Here is a 21,999-nt window from a genome sequence, read left to right on the forward strand (position 1 = left end):
TTGTTTGAAATATTTTTTTATAGAATAAATGGTTTACAAGTAAATTTATGTGGTACTATTAAATGACTCACCCTGTACACACATATTGCCAAACGAGAGTTTGATTAATTTATATTTAAACAACTTCTTTGAGTTTTCTTTAAATACCTATTTTATTAATAACACTGTTATTTATTGTTCATTCCAATTCAAAATTACTAACAACAATGAATCGTCTTTCAGTACACCATCAGTAACGACATTATTTCGAATAAAATTTCTGTCACAGTTTTAATATTTTGTGAGATATTGAAGTAGTACAACAGTGTAAATCATAATGTGCGCCGGGTTTGAAGGAATTAAGTAAAAATTACTGTAGCTTCCTCAGTTGCAGCTAGTAGCAATCAATTTTTGTTTCATGTTATAAGTTAGGCTTCGACACCTTCGATAATATCGAACAGTACTCTACTAATCAAGTTTTTCAGATGATAATCACAATCGGAAACGCTAAATAATTAAAAAAATATGTACGATATCGAAATGAAATTTGGTACGATTCAAATACATGCAAAGTACAGTTAACCTCATTCCGAATTATTTAAATTGAAAAAAAACAATACAGATGTAATTCATTATTTTATTTTCCAATTTTCTCGAGGTTATTGTCTTTGGAGCAATGTAGCCGTGTCGGTAATTAACAAATATGAAAAGAGATCATCACACAGTACGACCCAAATGTTTATTTAACTGTGTATATACTTTTTTTTTCTTCTGAGAATACTTACGGAAAGGAACTTTTTATCGCGTTCGGAAGGCAAATACTACATAGTGCGCTGCGCGAGAACCGTTCTTACATGCAAGCCCCTTTTCAGAGGAAACACGATCACTCGCGCGCAGAAAACTAATAACCTCGCGCGAACTTATTAACCAATAGAAAAATTCCTTTTCGAACCCACCAATGAAAAAATTCCACAAACTCGGAATATTTCTGCAGGTCGTTGAGAACGAATTCACCTTTTTTATGCGTGACAAAGTTAGCGAGTAAGGTGGTTAATCTAGAACAAGCCTTCAAGCAGATAACTCGTTTCTTTAGCCACGCATCGAATGTATCCTATGTAAAACAATTTAATTAATTTCTGGCAAAATTTTATTTTAATTATAATTATATTTTTATAGCATAACTGAGTATTATAACAAAAGCACAATTTTCTGAAAATAACTGGTTTTAATTGTTGTATATCGGTTTGAAACAAAATATTTACGAGAACTGAACAAATTTTGAGAGATGTTATATTGTTTCTACGTTGTAATAACGTAACCCAGACTGAAAATAACTGTTATAGAATATAGAAGCGATATATCACAGAAAAATAATATTGAAATCCATAAAAAAACCAATATTATATCGAAGAAATAAATCAAAACCAATATGATTCAGAATCGATACGTGCGTAACAGTTATGAATATTTTTTCGGTTCTTATAATTGTTTCGAATGAATGAAATGAAATTGGTATTATAACTGTTTTCATTCTGTGGGTGGAGGGTGATCACTGATCTGATTTACTAACCGAAACCATATTTGTTTATTCTTAGTAATATTACAATAGAAATACCATTAACCTATTAAAAACTTTTTTTTGATAAAAACAAAATTGAAGATACCGGAATTTGGTTAATGACATTGTCTAAATTAATATTAAAATTTTTATATGAAAATCATTTCGACAACGAATCCTACTTTCTAAATTCGAAGAATACTTAAATAAATAATCTACCTTAATAAATATCATGTTATTGTTATCATTATATTAATGACATTCCAACTTAAGAACAAAATTAATTTCAAATTCAATTATAAATAAATATTAATTATAAATTTAATCAAACATGAGTTGACATAAGATACTTTACTATTTTTTCATATAATTCCAGTAAGTATATACTGTGTGTATGTTTCCAAGTTAATTTCAATTTCTGGCTTGTGAAGAAAAAATGTAAAAAATGTGAAAAATATTTACGAATTCAGAGTATGGATATGTATCTCGTACATATTGGTTTGTGTGACAGAAATTTTGGAACAGTCATTAAAAAAGTTCTCCAGTCATTAAAAAACAGTCCAAATAAGTTCTTTTCCTTCAATGTACAAAAAAATGAATCTTAAATCTTAAATTATTTCGAAAATCAACCTGCAAATAGTATTAACCAGCAATCGTATTTGCTGCAAATGTCAGGAAACGTTATTCAAAGAACGCTATATATCATTGTATATAACAAACGTACTGATATGCAACCAAGCAACTTCATTACAAGAGTGCGGTCTTATGACTGACACATGATTATGACAAATAAAAATGCAATGAGACAATCTATAACGCGACAGATAAGTATGTTCAACGTTATACAAAACAAAGACCTCTAAAAGTTAGAATTGAATAAAAAATTGTTTAATATGGCGGGAAATACTATGCAATCTATTTTAAACAGCAGAAACGTAAAATATTTTCTTTTCATATAAATAATAACTTACAGCAGAAAAATAGGCAAAACCTCATTACTGATAGAATCCCTTAAAATTAAGTTCCATCCACATCGCCCTGTGAGATGTACGGAGGTGGTTACCACCTCGAAATGAAAACATTACATGAGTATGTCTAATTTCGCATTTCTAAATTTTTTATTACATAATACTTAACCTCACGTTTTCTCGTAAAAATGTATTATGTTACGAGACTTTCATTTCATACACCCGGATTCTTAAACTTTATAGCATACCTTAAAAAGAACATTGGCAATCTTCAAATAATGTTAGAGACAATATCAGAAACAAAATCCGTTTGTATTGTCATATTTGATCCCCTACATATAAAACACAACTTTCCTTTTTGGCTATTCAAAAACAAAAATCATACTCCACAGTGTAATTATACACGATTATAAGATTAACATATACTTAGACCAATTAACAAAGCAAATTAGAATTTTCAAACATATATAAAACTGTTGTCGGGATGTAATGTGTTATTAAATACTCGCGACAAATATGTTTACAAGTTATTTATTTACGTAGGCGCGTGTTCGGAGGCAGAACGGTAATCTGCTTCCTCGCGCCTTTCCGCTTTCCTTATCTTCGTCTTCGGAAAGGCGTTACCCCTTGGAAACTTCGAGGGTGGAGCTAATTCCCTTCTCCAACGTCGCCTCGATTTTTTGGCAGGGGAAAAATTGTGAATTTCTAATTCGGAAACTTTTTCCGTGCCGCGCTGACCGTGCGGCCGAAGAAGCCTTAACGGGACATGGCTGGCAGCGTGTATGGTAGGGTAGCCTATTCAGCTACGCACGTGTAAAAAGTGTAAAATATTTTCGCCGACTTACAGGCTTTAGGGTAGGCTTAATTGCCTATACCTAAACATCTGTAAGCGGTCAATGCTATTTCCTACCAACGCTGCGAGCTACGTACCGCTACAACTGTCATTATCAAACAAGTTGGTTGCTATAGTTTTAAACAACGTATAAGATCAGAAAGGATGACAGTTATATTACACTTCACATTAAGAAAAAAAATTTATTAAAAAATATTACATTCCTAATGGTTTATCGAGCGAGCGTGAGACATTTTAGTTGCAAGCGCAACACAAGTACGGAAATGAATAATATGCATATATCAGATTCTCTCTAGAGGAGTCCTAATAAAACACAGGGGACGCAGATATCTGGCAATAATCACATAACAATGTATACAATATCAGATGAAAACACAGTAGAATTGGCTATCCAACAATGGGGATCAGTGAAAGACTTTCTGTGAATGCGTTTGTCCTCTATCATTCCCTCTTAGCTATTTCAAGAACCTCATGTTCGCTCAGGCCTATATCGTGCCATCATAAAACTAAAAGCAACGGTCTAAAGGTCTACAATTCCGTTCTTCCTGATCTCAATCTTCTGAACCAATACTTACAATAAACAACAGTTTTACAATGACATTATCCTTTCAAATCGAAACCTTTTCAAATCGATTATATTCAGAATCCATAAACTATAGTTCAATTGAATACTATTGAATATTATTAATAACTTAACAATATACTGAATATTATTATTAAACATTTCTATTAACACTTTCGCTGCCATGTCACCCAAATTCGGATGACACCATTATTTATATAAACTTTAACATTAATTTTCTTCGTGACGTAACAAACGGACCGAATTCTGTTAGATGTACGAGATACTAAAAAGATAATAGAGCAGTCGTTATAAAGAATATTGACCTTATAGTTTCAGCTTTATTAAGAAAATTGCTTCGATTGCGTAGGAGCTTCGATGAGCGTTTACTTGGCAGTCAAATTGTTAATAAGATGCAAAATGAGAAATAAAAGAAGAAGATATATTTACAGGTGACATGTAGCTACATGTTATTATGAACCCCATAAACAGAATAACTTTAGAAACAATATGTGATGTAACAATAGAGAAAAGTGGATAAATAATATCAAAAAAGCAATCAGTGAAGATGATAAAGGTAACCTTTACATCCCTGAAAACTGAACAAACAGTATTCTGTCTTATCATTATAAATTGTATAAAAAACTATTAAAACTGGGTGTGTATGCAAAAAAATTAATAAGAGCAGTTATCTAATGAGATCACAAATATTGTGTTATTACAAAAAAATATCGAAAAATAACATTTATTCAAATAAATTTACTTTGATTTATTTCTTGAAAAACATTGTAAGAAAATTATAATTGATACTGATAAACAGAAGCGCTTCCGCGCTTTCTGCAATTTTGGCACAACACAAGAAGAGCGCTATAGCGCTTACGTGTAATATGATGACTACGTTAATTTGAAAACTATTGGTATATAGTAGAGTTTATAGTAATTACGATACAACGAACAACACAAAAGCTTCAACTTAATCGATAATGAATGACCATCGCTATAAACAGCTGCACTTATAACATACCCGCGTTATAAGGGCTAGTTATAAAATGATGTAAGACGTGGTTAAACTATAAACTTGATTAAGACACACCTATAGAGAAAGCATGAAAATTAATTACAAAGTGGTATATCGCAATCAAATAACACGGAAAAAGTAATTTGTTATGTTTCTTTGTATATTTAATTACATTTTGATGTGAATGCGTATTAGTGGATGATTGAAACTATTCGAGAAGAAAAATTAATGTATTTGATAATTATACATGTATTTTTAATAATATGAGGGTAGTTAGTGGACGTAAGGAACTACATAAAAAATAAAAAGGTAAAAATAAAAAAACTTTATGAAAACTGATTTGAGTATTAGTGCCTTATTATTTCATGAAATAAAGATGAACAAGGTAATTTATAATTTATAATTTATATCTTTTTCTAGTTTTCTAATTTCTAGTTTCTGTCTTACAGCAATGCAATTATGATTGGCATCTAAGCTAAAGAAAGGAAAGAGCAAATTTATGTATATACTTTGATTATAATGTTATATTGCACTCCGCGACCAAACTAAAAGACATGTGTGTAATTCGATGAAAATTCTATGTAAGTCTTGAGTTTTGTCTTCCTTCATGCATAGTGTTATTGTTTACATTATATAGAAGTATATTCTACAATTCTACGAAATATCGAAGGCTACAATTCCAAGAACTTGGAAAATGTATGTAAACATGCTATTCTCTTCGCGACAAAACTATCAGACAGTAGCTTTTCGTCGTCGAGCTTATGCTGTAATCGTAGTCAGAAGTAATTACATATTTAAAATTAAATATTTGTATTTTTGTTCTTACATAATATAACTACAATGTCGCGTGGGAGAAAGCTGACAGACAGTGAAATAAGAGTGATCGTAAATTTAACAGGAAAGAATACTTCTATTTCAGAAATTTCAAGAATGATTGGGCGAAATCGATATGTCGTGCTCAATTATTTAAAAAGTAGAGAGAATTATGGAAAAAAACATCCTGGTGAGAGTCCAAAAGCGACGACCGAACGACAACGACGAGCCATTCTGAGAATAGTGTCGAATTCTAGCCTGACAGCACGGCAAATTGCAGCGGAAGCTGGCGTTCACACAAACACTCGTAATGTGCAACGGATAATTAAACGAGCCAAGCATTTAAAAACACGAAAGTTGCAGAGAAAACCGCCACTTACGAATCGACACAAAGCAGTCGGGGAAGTTTTGCGGAAAGACATCTCCAGTGGAAAAAAAGGAGAGAAAAGTTATCTTTTCAGATGAGAAACATTTCAATTTAGATGGACCGGATGCTATTTCATATTATTTTCATGATTTGCGGAAGGAAGAACTGCATTTGTCAAGGAGGCAAATAGGCAGAGACGGCACCATAGTATGGGCCGCAATAGGGTACCACGGGAGAACCGATATAAAATTTATTAACACCAGCATGAATGCAATTAAATATATAGAAATATTAGAAGAACAATTAACGCGACATGCCAGCACTATTGCATGTGAAAATTATATTTTTCAGCCTGATAATGCCACTTGTACATACAGTAAAACATATAAAACAATATTTTTAAGGCCGTAATATACAAATTTTACCATAGCCTTCGAGGTATCTAGATTTAAATATAATAGAAAACATCTGGGGAATTTTAGCACGTGCTGTATATGGAAATGGGAAACAGTTTTTGTCGGTGGAACAGTTGAAAGCTCGTACTGAAAAACAATGGGCCAAATTAAGTCAAGATTAAATAAAAAATTTGTATAACTCGATACTATGGCGATTAATTGAAACTATACAAAATAAAGGTGGCACAACACATTAGTAATAAATAGAAAAAAAATTTGTTTTCACTAACTTCCAGCCACTTTTTCTTACCTAAAATATACATTGTGTTATAGTTCTGTCGCACCTTATTTTATCAAAAGTCAGAAATTTTAATCAAACTTTTTTTAATCTAATTCAACAACATTGCTGCTATGGAAATGTATGTACTTTAGTTGATTCTTTGGATTAATAACGGAAACTTTTACGAAAAAACTAGTACTAATAAAATATTAGATAAAATATTATGATGCAACATTTTAAGACACTAATATGTAAAAAAGACAATTAAAATGAATAATAGTTTCTTTCGATTAGAAAATTTATTACACTGTACTTACAGTACTATCTAAAGGATATTAAACTCTGTTAACATTTTTACTTCTTTTTTCGTTTTGCACGTTAGGAAATATTAAAAATATATATAATGTAAAAATTATCTACTTGTGTAAACCACTAAATAGTAAAAATTAAACAATGGAAATTACATATATATATATAGATCCTTACATATTCTGGTAATACTGCAGAATTCTGACGTAGAATTTATGGTTATAAAATATGGCTATTTTCAATTTCGAAAATAATCACAAACAACTTTTGTTTCTACTACATTGAATTTTATATAAAGTAATTCAGGATAAGATTCAGAAATATCTATATTTTCGATCGTTTTTGATGGTATATTAAATATTGCACAGGGGCCTATTTACTATGTAGGCGTCCATGATGCTGCAACACTCGGTTAGCCCGAGACTGTGCGGGCAGCCTGAAACATACTGGCAACCCAATTTTTCGGGTAACTCGAAACCTGTACGGGCAAACTACTACGTCATCGGGCAGTTGATAGACCGCGGCGTAAACGTCAACTTCAGGGGCCGCATGGCGATTGCGGTATGGAAAGTGGCGATCCTAAGGTATCCGAGCTGGGCCAACCAAGCCCTGGTATAGAGGAAATGCTTAGATATGGTAGATACTGCTTATTTTTGTATGAGAAATCAAACAGGCCCCGCCGATGGATCTGTCATTGGTTTCGCAGTAGCAGTGGTTGAAAGCCTGTATGCTGGGCTAGAGATCTTTTGAGAATCTCGGCGCGTGGGCAGTGTCTTACCTACTCCTGCACTAGCCTGGAGAGCTGGTAGAACTTTAGAAAAGAGCTCGGCGCTACCAACAGTTTACAGCGCCTTACTGACACGATCACAGCCGGCCTGTAGCTCAAAAGTGAAGGAGGGCAAAGGGATTCGGCCGCACGCTCCACCTCAGCTCGCGGCTTGGCCAGTGACAAAGACGCGCCGAAACTAATTCTGCCATTACTATCGGGTCGAACGCTGCGAGTGGACGACACGTCTTGCCCCTCTTCACTTTTGACCTACGGGCCGACTTGGCTCACGTGAGTAACGCACTGTACTTGGAGGATAATCTGGGTTACCTTCTACCCGTACAGTGTCCAAGACCGTTTGGGCAGCTCAAGTGTTGTACCACTTAGGTTTCAAAGTGCTCAGGGGCAAGGGGAGATGTCCACTTGCGGCGCTCGGCCAATATAGTTATGGGGGCCAGTTTCGGTATGTCCTTGTTATGGGACGAGCCATTGTGTACTTTTAACTCTTTGCACTCGGAAGTATTTCGTTAGAAATATTTAACATTTTCTAACTAGACACAAACGATATTTTTTTACATGAACTCAAAGAGAAATCGCAAGTGAATTGAGAAACAAAGCTTTTTCATCCGAATATTTCACACACCGATGCATTATATACAGTTCAATATTGAATATCAAATTTTATAGTTTTGCTACGTGAAATCAAGTGGTGACTGAGAGTGCACCTTGCGAGTGCAAAGGGTTAATACTAAGGTCACTGCTATAAACGTGGAAGCTGCACTGTAACTATTCTTTTTATATGTATCTACTTTCATAAATATATTTTCTTTCTGTTAAGTATTAATGATATTTACAATGTAACAGTTCTTTTTAAAAAAGTGAACCATCTGTCCCCAATTTACCCTAGATAAGTATATACTTGAGTATGTTATAATACAATCCACAAGCATAACCCTATGTACTTCGCTTCAACCTTCAATTGTCTTGAGTTACATTATAAATATAGAAATGAATTTCACTTCCATAATACAAATTGATATGAATAATACTGTATTTTAGAGGGTGGGTATATAGGATGAAGAACAACGTCCCTCTGCTTTTACTTTATAATTGCCCAAAATTCTTTTCAATTTAAATCCCACGGTTTTTTATGAGAATTAAAAGAGTTTGAAATTTTTTTAGATTATTTTCTCCAATTAAAAATTAAATGGGCTTCATGAGAATATGGGATTTTTGGGAATTATGTAGTAAAAGCGTGAAGGTGTCCACCCCTCCCTCTGTATCAGCACATACCAATCTCTATTATCTAATTGGAAGTGAAATTAATTTCTATATATTATACGAAACTAACTGTTGGTACCTTTGTCGGCGAATATCTAAAACCCGAGAAGATTGAAGACTGATTGATATAAACTGCCATCGCAACATCGAATGTGCAGATACGCTTCTAGATGTTTCACAACATGCTCATGAAGTTGGCCCGCCACGCTGTGCCGACTATCAACAAGCTAAAAGTGCTTAACGACAAGAGGACTTGGCCACGCACATCACCTCGGTCGTTCTTGGAAACATAGTACTCGGGTCTCTGTGTCCCGAAGATCTCATAACTGTAAGAAGCCGCCAAAACGAAATCCGACACTAATGTTCGTTACATTTTATTTCATTGTATTCTGTTCCGTATGCTACCTTCGTCACGCGTCTCGACCAATAGTAACAATCGCACACGTTTAGCTTGTGAGTAGTTGGCAGAAACGTGATGAGCCAACTGTATATACAATTCAATGTAGTATTAGCAAAATTTTCTCGTGATTATCTTGGGAACTAAAAAATAGCAATATTTTTACCAGAGGAGAACGTTATTTGAAACATTAATTGGTCAAGTTTCCGATGTATTACGACCTCACCGATCTTAATGATTTTTACATATGTTGTTGGAGGCATGATTTTGAACAACTTTTTCCTTTATATGTTGCTTGCGGAAGGTTTCATTTTAAGAGACAATCGGAAAAAACTTTTGCCACTATTACACTGATTTCTGTATACATGAGTCCGTCCGTGAGAGAGTAAGCATAGCTGTATGTTTGTTGCTTCGATCCCTCGAATTTCTCGTTTACACATGAGTACTTTCCTATACAAAAATTCTAAGAATTCCACATAATTGCGGTGGTTTCGAAGAATGTTCCGTACAATATATAGAACTGAATTTCACTTAAATAATAAATATCGATATGGTTGGTAATTTTTTTGCGCGGGGTGGGATGTTCATTTACTGTATAATTACCACAAATTCTATATCCTCTCCCGCATAAAACCCATTTAATTTTATATTAAAAAAAAATAGTACACAGATATTGAAATTGCGACGAGGCATGGAATTTAAGATTAAAGATGCATTACCTGTCGACATTCCCAAGAAAAGCAAAGGGTTTTGTGAGAGTAGGGATATTTTGCGGTTATACTTGTAGCTCTGATCATGTGTACAAAATACAGTGTAATTGTTGGGGTCGCGGTCTATCCCGTGAATGATTTAGAAATCGCGACTTAGCGAAAAGAGTGGACTGTATTTAAACAACTTAGTCGGGTTACAAGTTTTCTAAGTGTGACTCTCCTAGTCGGTGGTTCCTTTGCGAATGAATTTTGATTGAGTGTTTCTCAGATCCCCCTTGGAATTTGCAATTGTCCACTGATTGGTTCTTCCAATTTTTGGAAAAGTCCAATCAGCGAACCTAGGTTAGAAGACACACCTTCCTTTACGCCCTCGGCGTGTTTCCTTGAGGAAGGGGTCGCGAGATTTTTCAAGGGGAGAGAGGCGCTAGAATTCGGCGGTGGTGGGCGACACATCTGGTCAACACCAGAGACGGTTTCCTGACCCTGCATCAGCCGCGAAAACCGTTGGGTGACCCATGGTTCTCACTGACATGCTCAGGCCGTGAAAGTTTACAGCAGGGCAATAACTATTGAGACGAACGGAAAATACGTGTAAGAAACTAAGGGTATCTACAAATGCTATGACAAAATAGTAAAAATTGTAAAGAGCGTACCATCCGGCGAGTGTCGTCCAGATGGCGAAAAAAACTAAATTAACGAATTCTCAAAAATAGCTGTGCTTCTAAACCCTGCCACAAACTCTGTACAAATCGGCCCGAACAGTGGTAGTAACAAAAGTTTTTCGCAATTATCTTAAAAACTTAAGCCTTCCGCAAGAACATATAGAAGAAAAAATTACTCAAAATTATGCTCCGAGAAACATATTTAAAAATCATCAAGATTATATTATATTATATTATATTGTATTGGAGTACATCGGCAACTTCACCTATTAATTTCTATAATAATTGTCAATTTTATGAAAGTCCATTTTCCTATCAGAATTTTACAGTATTACCGTATTAGCTTCATTCTACGTTAAATTGCTACAGAATATTTTACCCGCGTGATTTTAAAATCTTAACAACTCTTATCTAAATGAGGGAAAACTGTTTGATTAAGAATGGTCCTAAAATAAACACTTACCGCCCTAGATCCCTTTATAGAACACCTTGTTGGGGATGTATGAAAGCAATTAAGCGTGATTTCTGGGGTGAATTGGGTGGAAACGTGGTAAATGAGAAATACCTGTATAAACATATGTTCAATTCTGTCCTTGAAAATTTACTATTCATATATCACCATAAAAATAATGGTTAAACTTCGAAATAGCAGAAACTTTGACTGGAATTTGTTGTTTATTTAAACCATCATAATTGATCCTCACCCCTGTCAATATACTTCATATGTAATTTTCAAAATGTAGAATTTAATAAGTGCATTCACGTATATAAGTGCTACGCTAATATAATTTATACAAGGCGTTTCTGAAATCATAGTGCAACCAGGATGGAAATAAATCTATGTGAAAAAATAAGTCGAAGATATAAAATAAAATATTCTGATAGGGAACTTGATTCCCAAGATAATCGACTTCGGTACTGTATCTGACACGCACGTATTGATATTTGCAACAAGTAGAAATGGTATACTATGAACAGACACATCAGCTTATTTCTACACAATAGCACGAGCGTCCGAGAAATTTTCAAACACGATTATCTAGAAAACGAAGAATTATATGTTACTATATTCTACATAGTTTTTTTTATGTAGAATAATTCCCTTTTTGGCTATATAACTTATTACAGTCTCTGATTAAAGCATTGGGACTGCCCATAGTTTTCAATATTTTTCGCAGTAATCGGGAATTAAAAGGCTAAAAAGTACTTTAATAATAGTTGTCATTAACTATTAAGGTATATATAATAAATAAATAAATATTCATAATTTGTGTTTCTCTCTTTGCTTTTATTATAACATTCACCCTTTCCGACATAATGCATTTGGTGAATATGTCTGTGTTTGGGATATTTTTGTACAATTTTAACAGTTTTTTCTTTTAAATCTGCTACTGCTACTAAGTGATGCGTACACGATAGTTTTCAGTGAACTGCAGACATTTTCAAAGGGGATTCATATATGGAGAATATAAAAAAAATTGTACTACTTGGATAATAAACTCTCAATAACAGAACATTGTGTATAATAATATGCCTACAATTGCTATGAAAGTATGTAGAATATATGTACATCCTTAAGTAATTAACAAAAATTAATACTAATTACATTTTGACCTTTTACGTCCACGATTACAGCTAAAAGAAATATGGGTGACCATAATTTTTAGATTAGGAACTGTACAATACATCTTGCACTAGTGTAGAAATGATTATATTCCAAGGAAACATGAAGACAACACATTCTACTTAAATTGCACTACATTCCGGAGAAAGAAATCTGCGATACAGTGAGTCTATTTCGTAATATTGCCGCTTCCTCGCTTTGTCTACAATACTTTTCATGCATAGATCTTAATCGACCTTCTTTATCTTGGCACATTTTGCACTGCGTTACCGTGTATCTTCTGTTTTTACAGCATATAGGTATGTCGCTAACTTTTTCGAGAAACCCACATTTGTTTCAATCTCATATTAATTGGACAGCGTGCCAGGTCTTATTGGAGAGTGCGAAGCGGACTAAAAAATTCACGACCAAACACTGTGTTTTAGTATGGTTAAATCACTGCTTTTGACTGTATTACACCCGAATTAACTATCACTATTCTCTTTCAATTCGAATTATGTTTTCTGCGTTCCAAGGAATTCACAATCAACGATACAAAGTTATTTAAAGTTCTACTACGTTACATTACAAACAAATTTAAGTTTTTAAATTTAAAAAGGAAGTAATTTCTAAAAATCTAGAAATTTATGCCAATAATCTACAATCGTTTGAACGAGTGTACACTATTGAACGTGAAGTTAATCCCGAAGTAGCTCTCAAATCGCCCAAAGAATTTATCAAGAATCGAAGTAATCGTATCGTGTTTTGGAAAGCAATTAATATTATCAGCGATCATAATCTTACCGGCTATTGGTCATATTGGAATTATTATCGGTTCATTCAAATCTAAATTTTTTAATGATAAACATGTAAATTTTGTATTGATTTTGCATGTAAAATAGGAATTTCAAGAGAAAACATGTGAAATAAAAATTCACTTATCTTTCCCATGCTATGAAATTAATTTTCAAGCTCAACAAAAATGTTCCCAGTAGAGTCTACCCTGCTTAACTATAATAAAGAAAGAACGAATATGAAATATGTAGAGAGCGTTGAACCTTCTCCATACTGAGCGCTGTCGAGTAAACCTCAAATCTCTCTCCTCGAAATCCATATTATAGACGAATGTAATTTTATTTTCAAGTAATCTAGTTGCACTTCTTTTAAAAAGATTGAAAAAATATCTACGAAATTCTTTATTAATTATATAGGGAAAACACTTGCAACATCTCATCATGAAGAAAATAAAGAAGGTCTTGTATATTTCAAATACATTTCGTCTTAACGATGCGAGTTAGGTATACCAAAAAATTTATCCGATATAACGTATGATGAGTTATTATATATAAGAGTTTTTATAAAATAAGACTGTCATCTGTTAGCAGAAACGATTTCTTACGTATTTAAGTTATATTATACAATCGCAAACATATGGTGGATAATATATATATATATATATATATATATATATATATATATATATATTATTATTAAATCCTAATATTAATAAATCCTTTCTACTTACATATTTGAATACATCCAGAAAGGGGAAATAACTTATAAAGGGAAGAAGAGTGACAGATTAAGTGTACAAAATTAACACTAGGTTTACGGACATTTATCGCACAGTTTAATCCGTCGTTCCTAGCAAAATGAATATCCGTTCATTTAGATCTCAGAAATAAGGAGTTCAACGATAGACGATTAGGATATATATTCGTCTAATTGCATCACTCAAAATGGACGTAAAAATGTATCAAATAATGTTTGTAAAATCCAGTATGCGTCGAATCGAAACGTTCCGTAAATTTAGTGTTAAATGGATAATACGATTTTTATAAGATATAATTGAAAATACGAGATATAAAAGGAAGCGTATAAAGTGACATTTTCTTGCCAATAATAAAGCACAGACTCTCGCGTAAACTGCTAAAGATTATTTGACTCTGTTGATAAGCAGATTCTGAATTTGTCAATTAAATCTGATGACACCTCGACAGAAACTTGACTTCTTATTTTCATTCTTGAATCGAAGAGCAGACGTGCTTTCGCGATATAAGTGGACTTGAACTCACCTGAGTTTGCTGGCACCTCGGTGGTGTTAGCGGTTCCGTTTTGCCCGGGACTACGGGAACTCGAGGTTCTACCTAGAGGTTCCATGCGGATCGCTTCGCTGCTTTCTCGCGTCGACGTTCCCCCTGGCATTTTGCTTTTTTCCCTCTGCCTGCGTTTTTACCCGGTAAGCTTGCAGCGCATGGAACTTCGAGCGGAAGATGCACGCTTCCTCGAGCCTCTATTTCTCGTGACTCGATGCGAATTACATTCTTCAACGTTGATGCTTTCGAAGGACGATACACTTTTCAGTTCTTTTCTCTTATTCGTATCAACCGTACGGGAAACTGTTGCACGACATATAACTTTCGTTCGAGACTGTCTTAAGAACATTCGTCATTTTATAAAATCCGCTTTAGCCGCTAGTAAAAATTACTACGTTTTTAGACGGATGTCACTGAAGGCGAGATATTTTATCATAACACGTTGGTCCCCGTAGCGCTACATTCATAGGTTATATTGTAAATATGAAAGTAGAAAAAGCCAAGCTCGTAGCCGGTATGAAATAGCTTTCGTTGCGTAATTTACCTAAATGTTCCAAACAAGTTCATGAAAAAGTGATACATCAAAGCCGTTTTTCATTTGCTTAGGCTTTAATTCGTGTATCCGTTCTTATTCGAAATGGCTATTTAATCAATTATTTATTACAAAGAAATTCAATAGCGCGTAATCGTGCCTCGAAAGTAGTAGAGATTTAGTCTCATGAATATGTAGTAGCTTTTTCCCTACTCCAGTTGTTTAAGCTCTCCGTTGAAAAATTCGACAAGCTTGACGCACCGTTCGACAGTGTACCTGAAACAAATCACAAATTAATGTACATAAAATGTGCAATTTATGTACAAATAATATTATAGAAATAATCGTGTTGCTTTCATGTCATCAATTACTTTCAAAGTACTAAAATCACTATACCCTTTAAAACCAAGTTGAAAATGTTACAGTTGTTAACACTTACTCAAATACATTAATAAAAAGTTATTTCATAAAATACATTTCGCCCTTTGATTTTGCAACGAAATATGATATAGACAAATTTGATTATAAATATAAATCACTAAACAATAGATAGTATAATTTGTGAAATATAACTTATTAACTAATTATATCGTTCTATTATTTTTTGTAATGTACAAAATAGTATTGCTTCTGCTCTTATTATAATATTGAATTACATACAGATGAAATTAAAAGAGTAATTATTCAAAAGTATTGAATATAAAATATATCAATAGAAGAGTATTAAACAGCTATTAAACTGTTACATAGAAGATCAATGAAAATCAGATAATATCGTATACCGGTATAGTTTGTTTTCGAAAGTGAAAAACTGACGTGCACCATTAATCACAGTCTTTAGAAAAGTATTTACTCTACCACGATCACTTGAGAAAAATGATATTTCAGTGCACCAGAGTAGGATGGATAGTTATTGAAGCAGTCTGTGTAACTCACGTTTCTTCTTTCGAAAGGCAATCTACAATAGCGACAATCTATGTGCCTCACATAGTAGACAGAAACGCCTGCAAGCCAGTTTTCATTTCCTTAGATAGGAATTAGTAAAAAACTTCATTCTGTAATTTCAATTCGTTTTTGTGCGTAATGTTCCACTTTTTAATTTGACAGTCAGTATAACGTGTAGGAGAGTACAGTACAGAAGTATTTTTATTAACCGCTAGTGTGTGGAATTTAGTTTGAAAAATCTCTTATTGTACGCGAAATAAAAGCAAGTTATGACGTGTATACTCGTCAAACGTAGTTAACTGGTTAAATATAAACCGATAAGAAAAGATAGTTTCAGGTTTGAAGTAACTGAAGCGACGATAAGTACAGTCTAAAAATATAGCACATTCACGTATTGTCATAAATATATAGCACATTAAGAATTTTATGTGCCAACTATTTTTACCTATAAAAGATATATATTTCTACAATGTTAATCCTTTGCACTCGAGAAGAAACCCTCAGTCATCATTTGATTCAACGCAGACAGATTATCAAACTGAAAATTCCATATTACTTTTGTATATTATATCAATGTGCGCGACATTTAAATAAAATAGTTCTGACCCTTAATTTATGCAAGATTGTTTTTCGTGTTGGTTGCAAAATATTTATATCATCAATTCTTCATCAGAAAATAATGAATATTTTAACGAGAAATATTGCGCTAGTACTTTCTCCATCGTATGAAGAATAAAATATTGCCTATGAATTAAACTGTCCTTGCATCTTTTACCCGACAGTTAGAAAAGAATTGCTTTTAACATATCTTTCGATCTATTTAATTTTCCAAGCATTTTTCAATGCCTCTTACGTACAGCGTCGAGAGGTATTGATTTGTGTAAAAAAATATTTTTTATATGACTTGTTCTAGTTACGTTCACGACTTGTTAGAACATTTATAAATCCCCATTGATTTTATCGGATATTTAATTATTCCACTCCGTCACCATAGCAGAGACGCGTAGTGACACGTTACACATCCGAACGTCTACTATAAAGTTAATTTTATAATAGCTACGAAGATGTTAATTATATTCACCTACATTTTAGCCACGATTTCCGAGATTTTTATTCGTGCACGCTTTAAGATGTGTGAACCAACTGTGCAATAATAGGCATTCATACTACATAGAGCTGTACAAAGTGTCAAACAAATATGCGATTATCCGAAACGTGCATGTTCTTCACGTAAATACAAACAAACAACAATTTTTAACCAGTTAGATGCGTTTGACGAGAATACAGGTCATCTTAAAGCTTGAAATGCCATTAATTCTTTCAACGATGAATCCTTTTTTCAGATAAACATGTAATTCTTCTTTGTTTTGCTTTTGTTTTTCATTAAAGTATACTCTACCTGCATGTATCCTGTGTTCGACGAGCACACACTTCATTTTTTGATTTTATTTGATCGCAAAACGAGAAATTTTTCAAACTAAATTCCACAGTTCACAGGTTAAGCAGTTCATAATTAAAATTTAAAGTTCAGGTCGTACTGTTTGAAACTTAATAAGATTTACGCTCTACATAACAGTGAAATATCTAATACATTGGACTAATAAAAAAGTAGGAAATATACAATACATCAAATGACTGAGGCAAAGTATAGAATATTTTTTCTAAAAGTAAAGAAATACAAGTTGTGTATTAATTAATTAATACAATTAATATCTACTATGAAGCACCTTTACCTGAAGTTATTATGTTCTTAAGGTAAACATTATCTACATTATTTTGCAATATAAATTTTTATTGTAATGACTAAGAATCTGAATCACTCGGTATTATTAGAAAAACTGAAAGATTGGGAAACCCGTAAAGAGTTGTATACTCGCTCGCTCAGTTGACTGTATACTTTAACGCACGCTTCGAAAGACGAACCTTTAATTTTCTACGTTAGGATCTTGGAAACGAAAATGTAACTTGCAAAATGTTAGTACTATTAATAGGTCTGTTTAAAATCTACGCAGTCTAAAATCTAAAACGAAACTTAAAACATTTCCCTTAGATAATAAAATCATAAAAATATTGTTCATTATGTTATTCAGAAAAACTTGTTTCCTTATATCTTCATTTACTATCACTTCTAAAGAATTAAACGAGAGGTGTCTTTAGTTCCTAATCGTTGCTTCTTAAAGGACTATTAACAGATTTTTCAATTTATATTTACTTACATTAAAACACACTGTGTATTAATCTAGCATATACATAAATATGCAAAACGGCCTCTAACCGCTGCTACAATCAGAAATTGTAGTTATTCTTTAAAAAAACCTCAAGAGAATGAAATCAACATTAAATATTTATCTGATATGCGTAAGTGCATTCACGCTTGGATTAAGTAGAAACGTCAGGCAATGAATAGACATGTTAAGCACGTACTAATCGATAGCACACGGATCCATTTGAAACTCAAATTCAGTCATTTTTATAAACAATTACAGCTAATTGTGAGAAGGAATTTTATTTTATATTTTAAAAAACCTTGTATATAAAATGATTTAATAGTGACGTAGTATGAATTATAGTTTCTACATAAAATATTATTTAAGAAATTGTTTTCTTATCTTGTGATAATACTTTCATTTGATTCATCATGTGCACCGTCTACCTTAAAAAGTATTGAATTATTTATTAACACCGTAATATTTTATTCGGATAATCCTTTGTTAAAATTTCATTTTTGCATACCACAAATTCCTGGAAGTTTCCTTCGTAATGTATTTTTTCGCGTGCATTTTATTTAAAAAAGAATGAAATTAATGTAAATTACTACGGATGAAATATGCATTTTTTCAAATAACGCTCTGACGCACCTGTCATATATGATTATGAGACCGTGTCTATTGTAAGGAAGCTTATTGGAACAAAGGCTGCAAGCAGGGTGAACAGACTTTAAAAAAAGAGACATATCAATAGAAGTAAATTTTTTAAAGCATAGAATTACTACTAACTTGATGTAATAAAATGTAATATATCAGAAACTTTTATCAAATAATACCACATATACACAATACATATTACATCGAAATGGAACGATAAATATTACAAACGTGCAACTAGAAAATTGATCGTATATGTTCAAAAAATTTAATTGCGTTGCCATTTCAGATTATTACATGTAAATACAATAATTCGGCAAGGATTTTAACTTACAACTGCAACAGCATTACACCATTTTTGATTATTTATAACAAAACAACTTCGTTATAGAATATTTGGAAACTCTAAAATTAATTTCGATCATTTATGCAGTCTGAATTAGACATTAATTGAAAATAACTTGTGCTCTACTACTAATTTGCTGGGTCTTCATTAATATGTGTTAACAGATTTCCATTTTTAGGGAAAGTATAATTTTGATGTAATTATAATTATAACTGATACAAAATAATAGAATTCCTCTTAAATTCGTGAAATAAAAGTGTTTTAACTACTGTTTATAAAAAACTGCTGCAATGTGGATTATCACATCTGGTGTACAAAAATGCATCGGGGTATATAATAAACTTTTTGTATATATTACACGATGAAGCTTTTTTCTAAAAGACACAAATTAATAATATCGTTAATACGAATGTATTTTCCGTAATCCTTTTTAAAGAAACGAAATATAAAAAAACAAACATCAAGAGAAACAATATTTGATTGTTCGTAGCGAAGTTTCGCTTATGTCATAAACATAGTGGTGATGCACGGCTGATCCAAATAAGTATGAAGACGATATTACATAATGGCACTGAATGGGCATGCTTTGTGTATTCCACACAGACATACATTAACGCGTGACTATTTACGTGACTACACACTCTGTAGAATAGAAGTACTAGAATAGAATCTCGATTATTCGAATCACATTTTCATGAATATCGGTTAATTCAGTACACACTTATCGGATCGAAATTAATTACACAATTTATAAATACGTTTTGGATATTACAAAATAGAAAATAAATGTATATTTTGAATTATTATAGAAAAAAATAAGACAAAAAATAAAAATTAAACAGAATGATTAAATGCCTATTAATATTGTATGTATGAATACAAACATTATATAATAATTACTTGAGCTTGCATTAAGATGACATAATTCAATTATCCGAGCATCGTATCATATGACCACTGGGTATCAAGATTCTGTTGGATTCTGATGTTCTAATGGCACAATTGTTTGAGTTAATTACTCAGAAAAAATTTCGAGAAACGAATAGAAGTTTAGTATAACTAGTATTATTATAGTAAAAATGAAACAGAATGCCTTTTATACGAAAAATAAATACTAAAAGTGTAGTAAAATCAACAGGACTGTAATTACCGTATTATCCAATACCCTTGCAAAAGCTTTATAGTTACCTTTATAATTTCACTTTCGCAATGGATTAAAAATACTAATAAATTAAGCTTTTTCGACAGTAGATGTATTTATCGCTCGATACAAGTGACGAATAACTTTATTTATCGATCTTGAAAAACAGTTCTAATCGTTATTGTCAGCTTCAAGTAAAAATGAACGCTTAATATCATAAAATAACTGAAAAATGATATAATTCACTATTCTACGTTCCGATAATCCAGCGAGTTTCTGATTGTTTCTGCTTGGCCTCGATATTCCCTGTACACCGTATGAAACGGTGTATCCGACATCTCAATCTCTCGTTCAATGAACGAACATTTAAATAAGCAAAAAAGAGTACAACTTTTCTATTATTCTGCTACTGCTGTACGGCACATAGGTAACAGCATCCATGGGCGCGTGTGATACACGAACAGTACATCGTGATAGAGCGTTGACCCTGCCCAGTCCCGCGGTCGAGAAATCCCTCCAAACGAACAAACCCAGTGAAATACGGAGTTTCGTTTCGCGTCAACGATGATAGACAGGTTACTTTTCCGAATCGGAACTCTCGTCGGCGAAGGCACCATCGGGCTGGTAAAGCTGTTCGACCATCGAATCACGAACTCGAGTGAACCGTAAACAAAAATTCGATGCACGAATCGGAACGAAGGTGACACGAATCGCACGATATAAACAGAACGTAGTTTTGAACCGCGGCAGCGTATATTTAGAAACTGACCTTTGGGCCACGTAAAACCAAGGGAGGACCGAGCGGAACAGGCCGGAAAGGACTTCTTTTATCGAAATGGAAATCCAACGTGACGTTTCTCTACGAAGCCCATCGTTTCTCCACATCCGTACGTCGGTTCCCCGTTTCCGCCTCTGAACGGAGGAACAGCGTGAACGCGAGAAGCCGGCAGCTCGACGGAACTATTCGCGCATCGTGACTGATCGAGCGAGGAGGAAAGCGGCGCGGCGCGGCGCGGCACCACACGGCGTGTCTATTCTCGCGATCGAATCGCCAGTGATTACTACACTCCGTGAATCCGAGATACGAAGCCGAGTTTCCCTCGCACGAAAACGGCCAGCATCGTCCCCATGTAAGCAGTCGAACGGTGAGAATTGCACTGAGGGGAGTTTGAGAATCGAGCGTGGCTGAATTTCCGGACGCAGGGAGGCGCGGCGGTCAGGATCAGCCACAGGTTGCGCCCGCCTCGTTCACGCAGGCCGGGCATCTTGGCTGATCGCGAAGCGGGGAGGACCGAGGGAGGACACCCTCTCCGCCGAAGCGACAGAAAGAGAAATCGATTAACTTAACATTCACAACTATATATCTATATATCCGCGTTCCTTCTCGGAGTTCAGAGCTCGAGCGCCGTGATTTCGATCGCTTTTCGGTGGTGCCTCGTGCAAGCACGTGTCATCCGATGTTCGAATAAGATAACCGCCCTTATGTATGAGTAATCGCCTCTTCATTATTCCAACAAAGTGAGGCACGAGGTAGTTCGATTCAATTCGCGATTT

General features: G+C 33.6%; 1 protein-coding gene across 1 annotated transcript in view; it reads right to left on the reverse strand.

Moving 5' to 3' along the window:
• LOC116430728 (endoplasmic reticulum aminopeptidase 1) overlaps nt 1–21,622 on the reverse strand; it is a 91,716-nt gene extending 70,094 nt beyond the window's left edge. The window contains exons 1-2 of the mRNA XM_076364964.1: nt 21,215–21,622; nt 14,597–15,425 (exon numbers count right to left, since the gene is read on the reverse strand). Coding sequence (XP_076221079.1) covers nt 14,597–14,726 — 130 coding nt within the window. The 5' untranslated portion in view covers nt 14,727–15,425; nt 21,215–21,622. The remainder of the gene's footprint in view (nt 1–14,596; nt 15,426–21,214) is intronic.
• Between the last annotated feature and the right edge of the window lie 377 nt (nt 21,623–21,999).

This window comes from Nomia melanderi, chromosome 2 (genome assembly GCF_051020985.1).
Source record: "Nomia melanderi isolate GNS246 chromosome 2, iyNomMela1, whole genome shotgun sequence".
Classification (NCBI taxonomy): Eukaryota; Metazoa; Arthropoda; class Insecta; order Hymenoptera; family Halictidae; genus Nomia; species Nomia melanderi.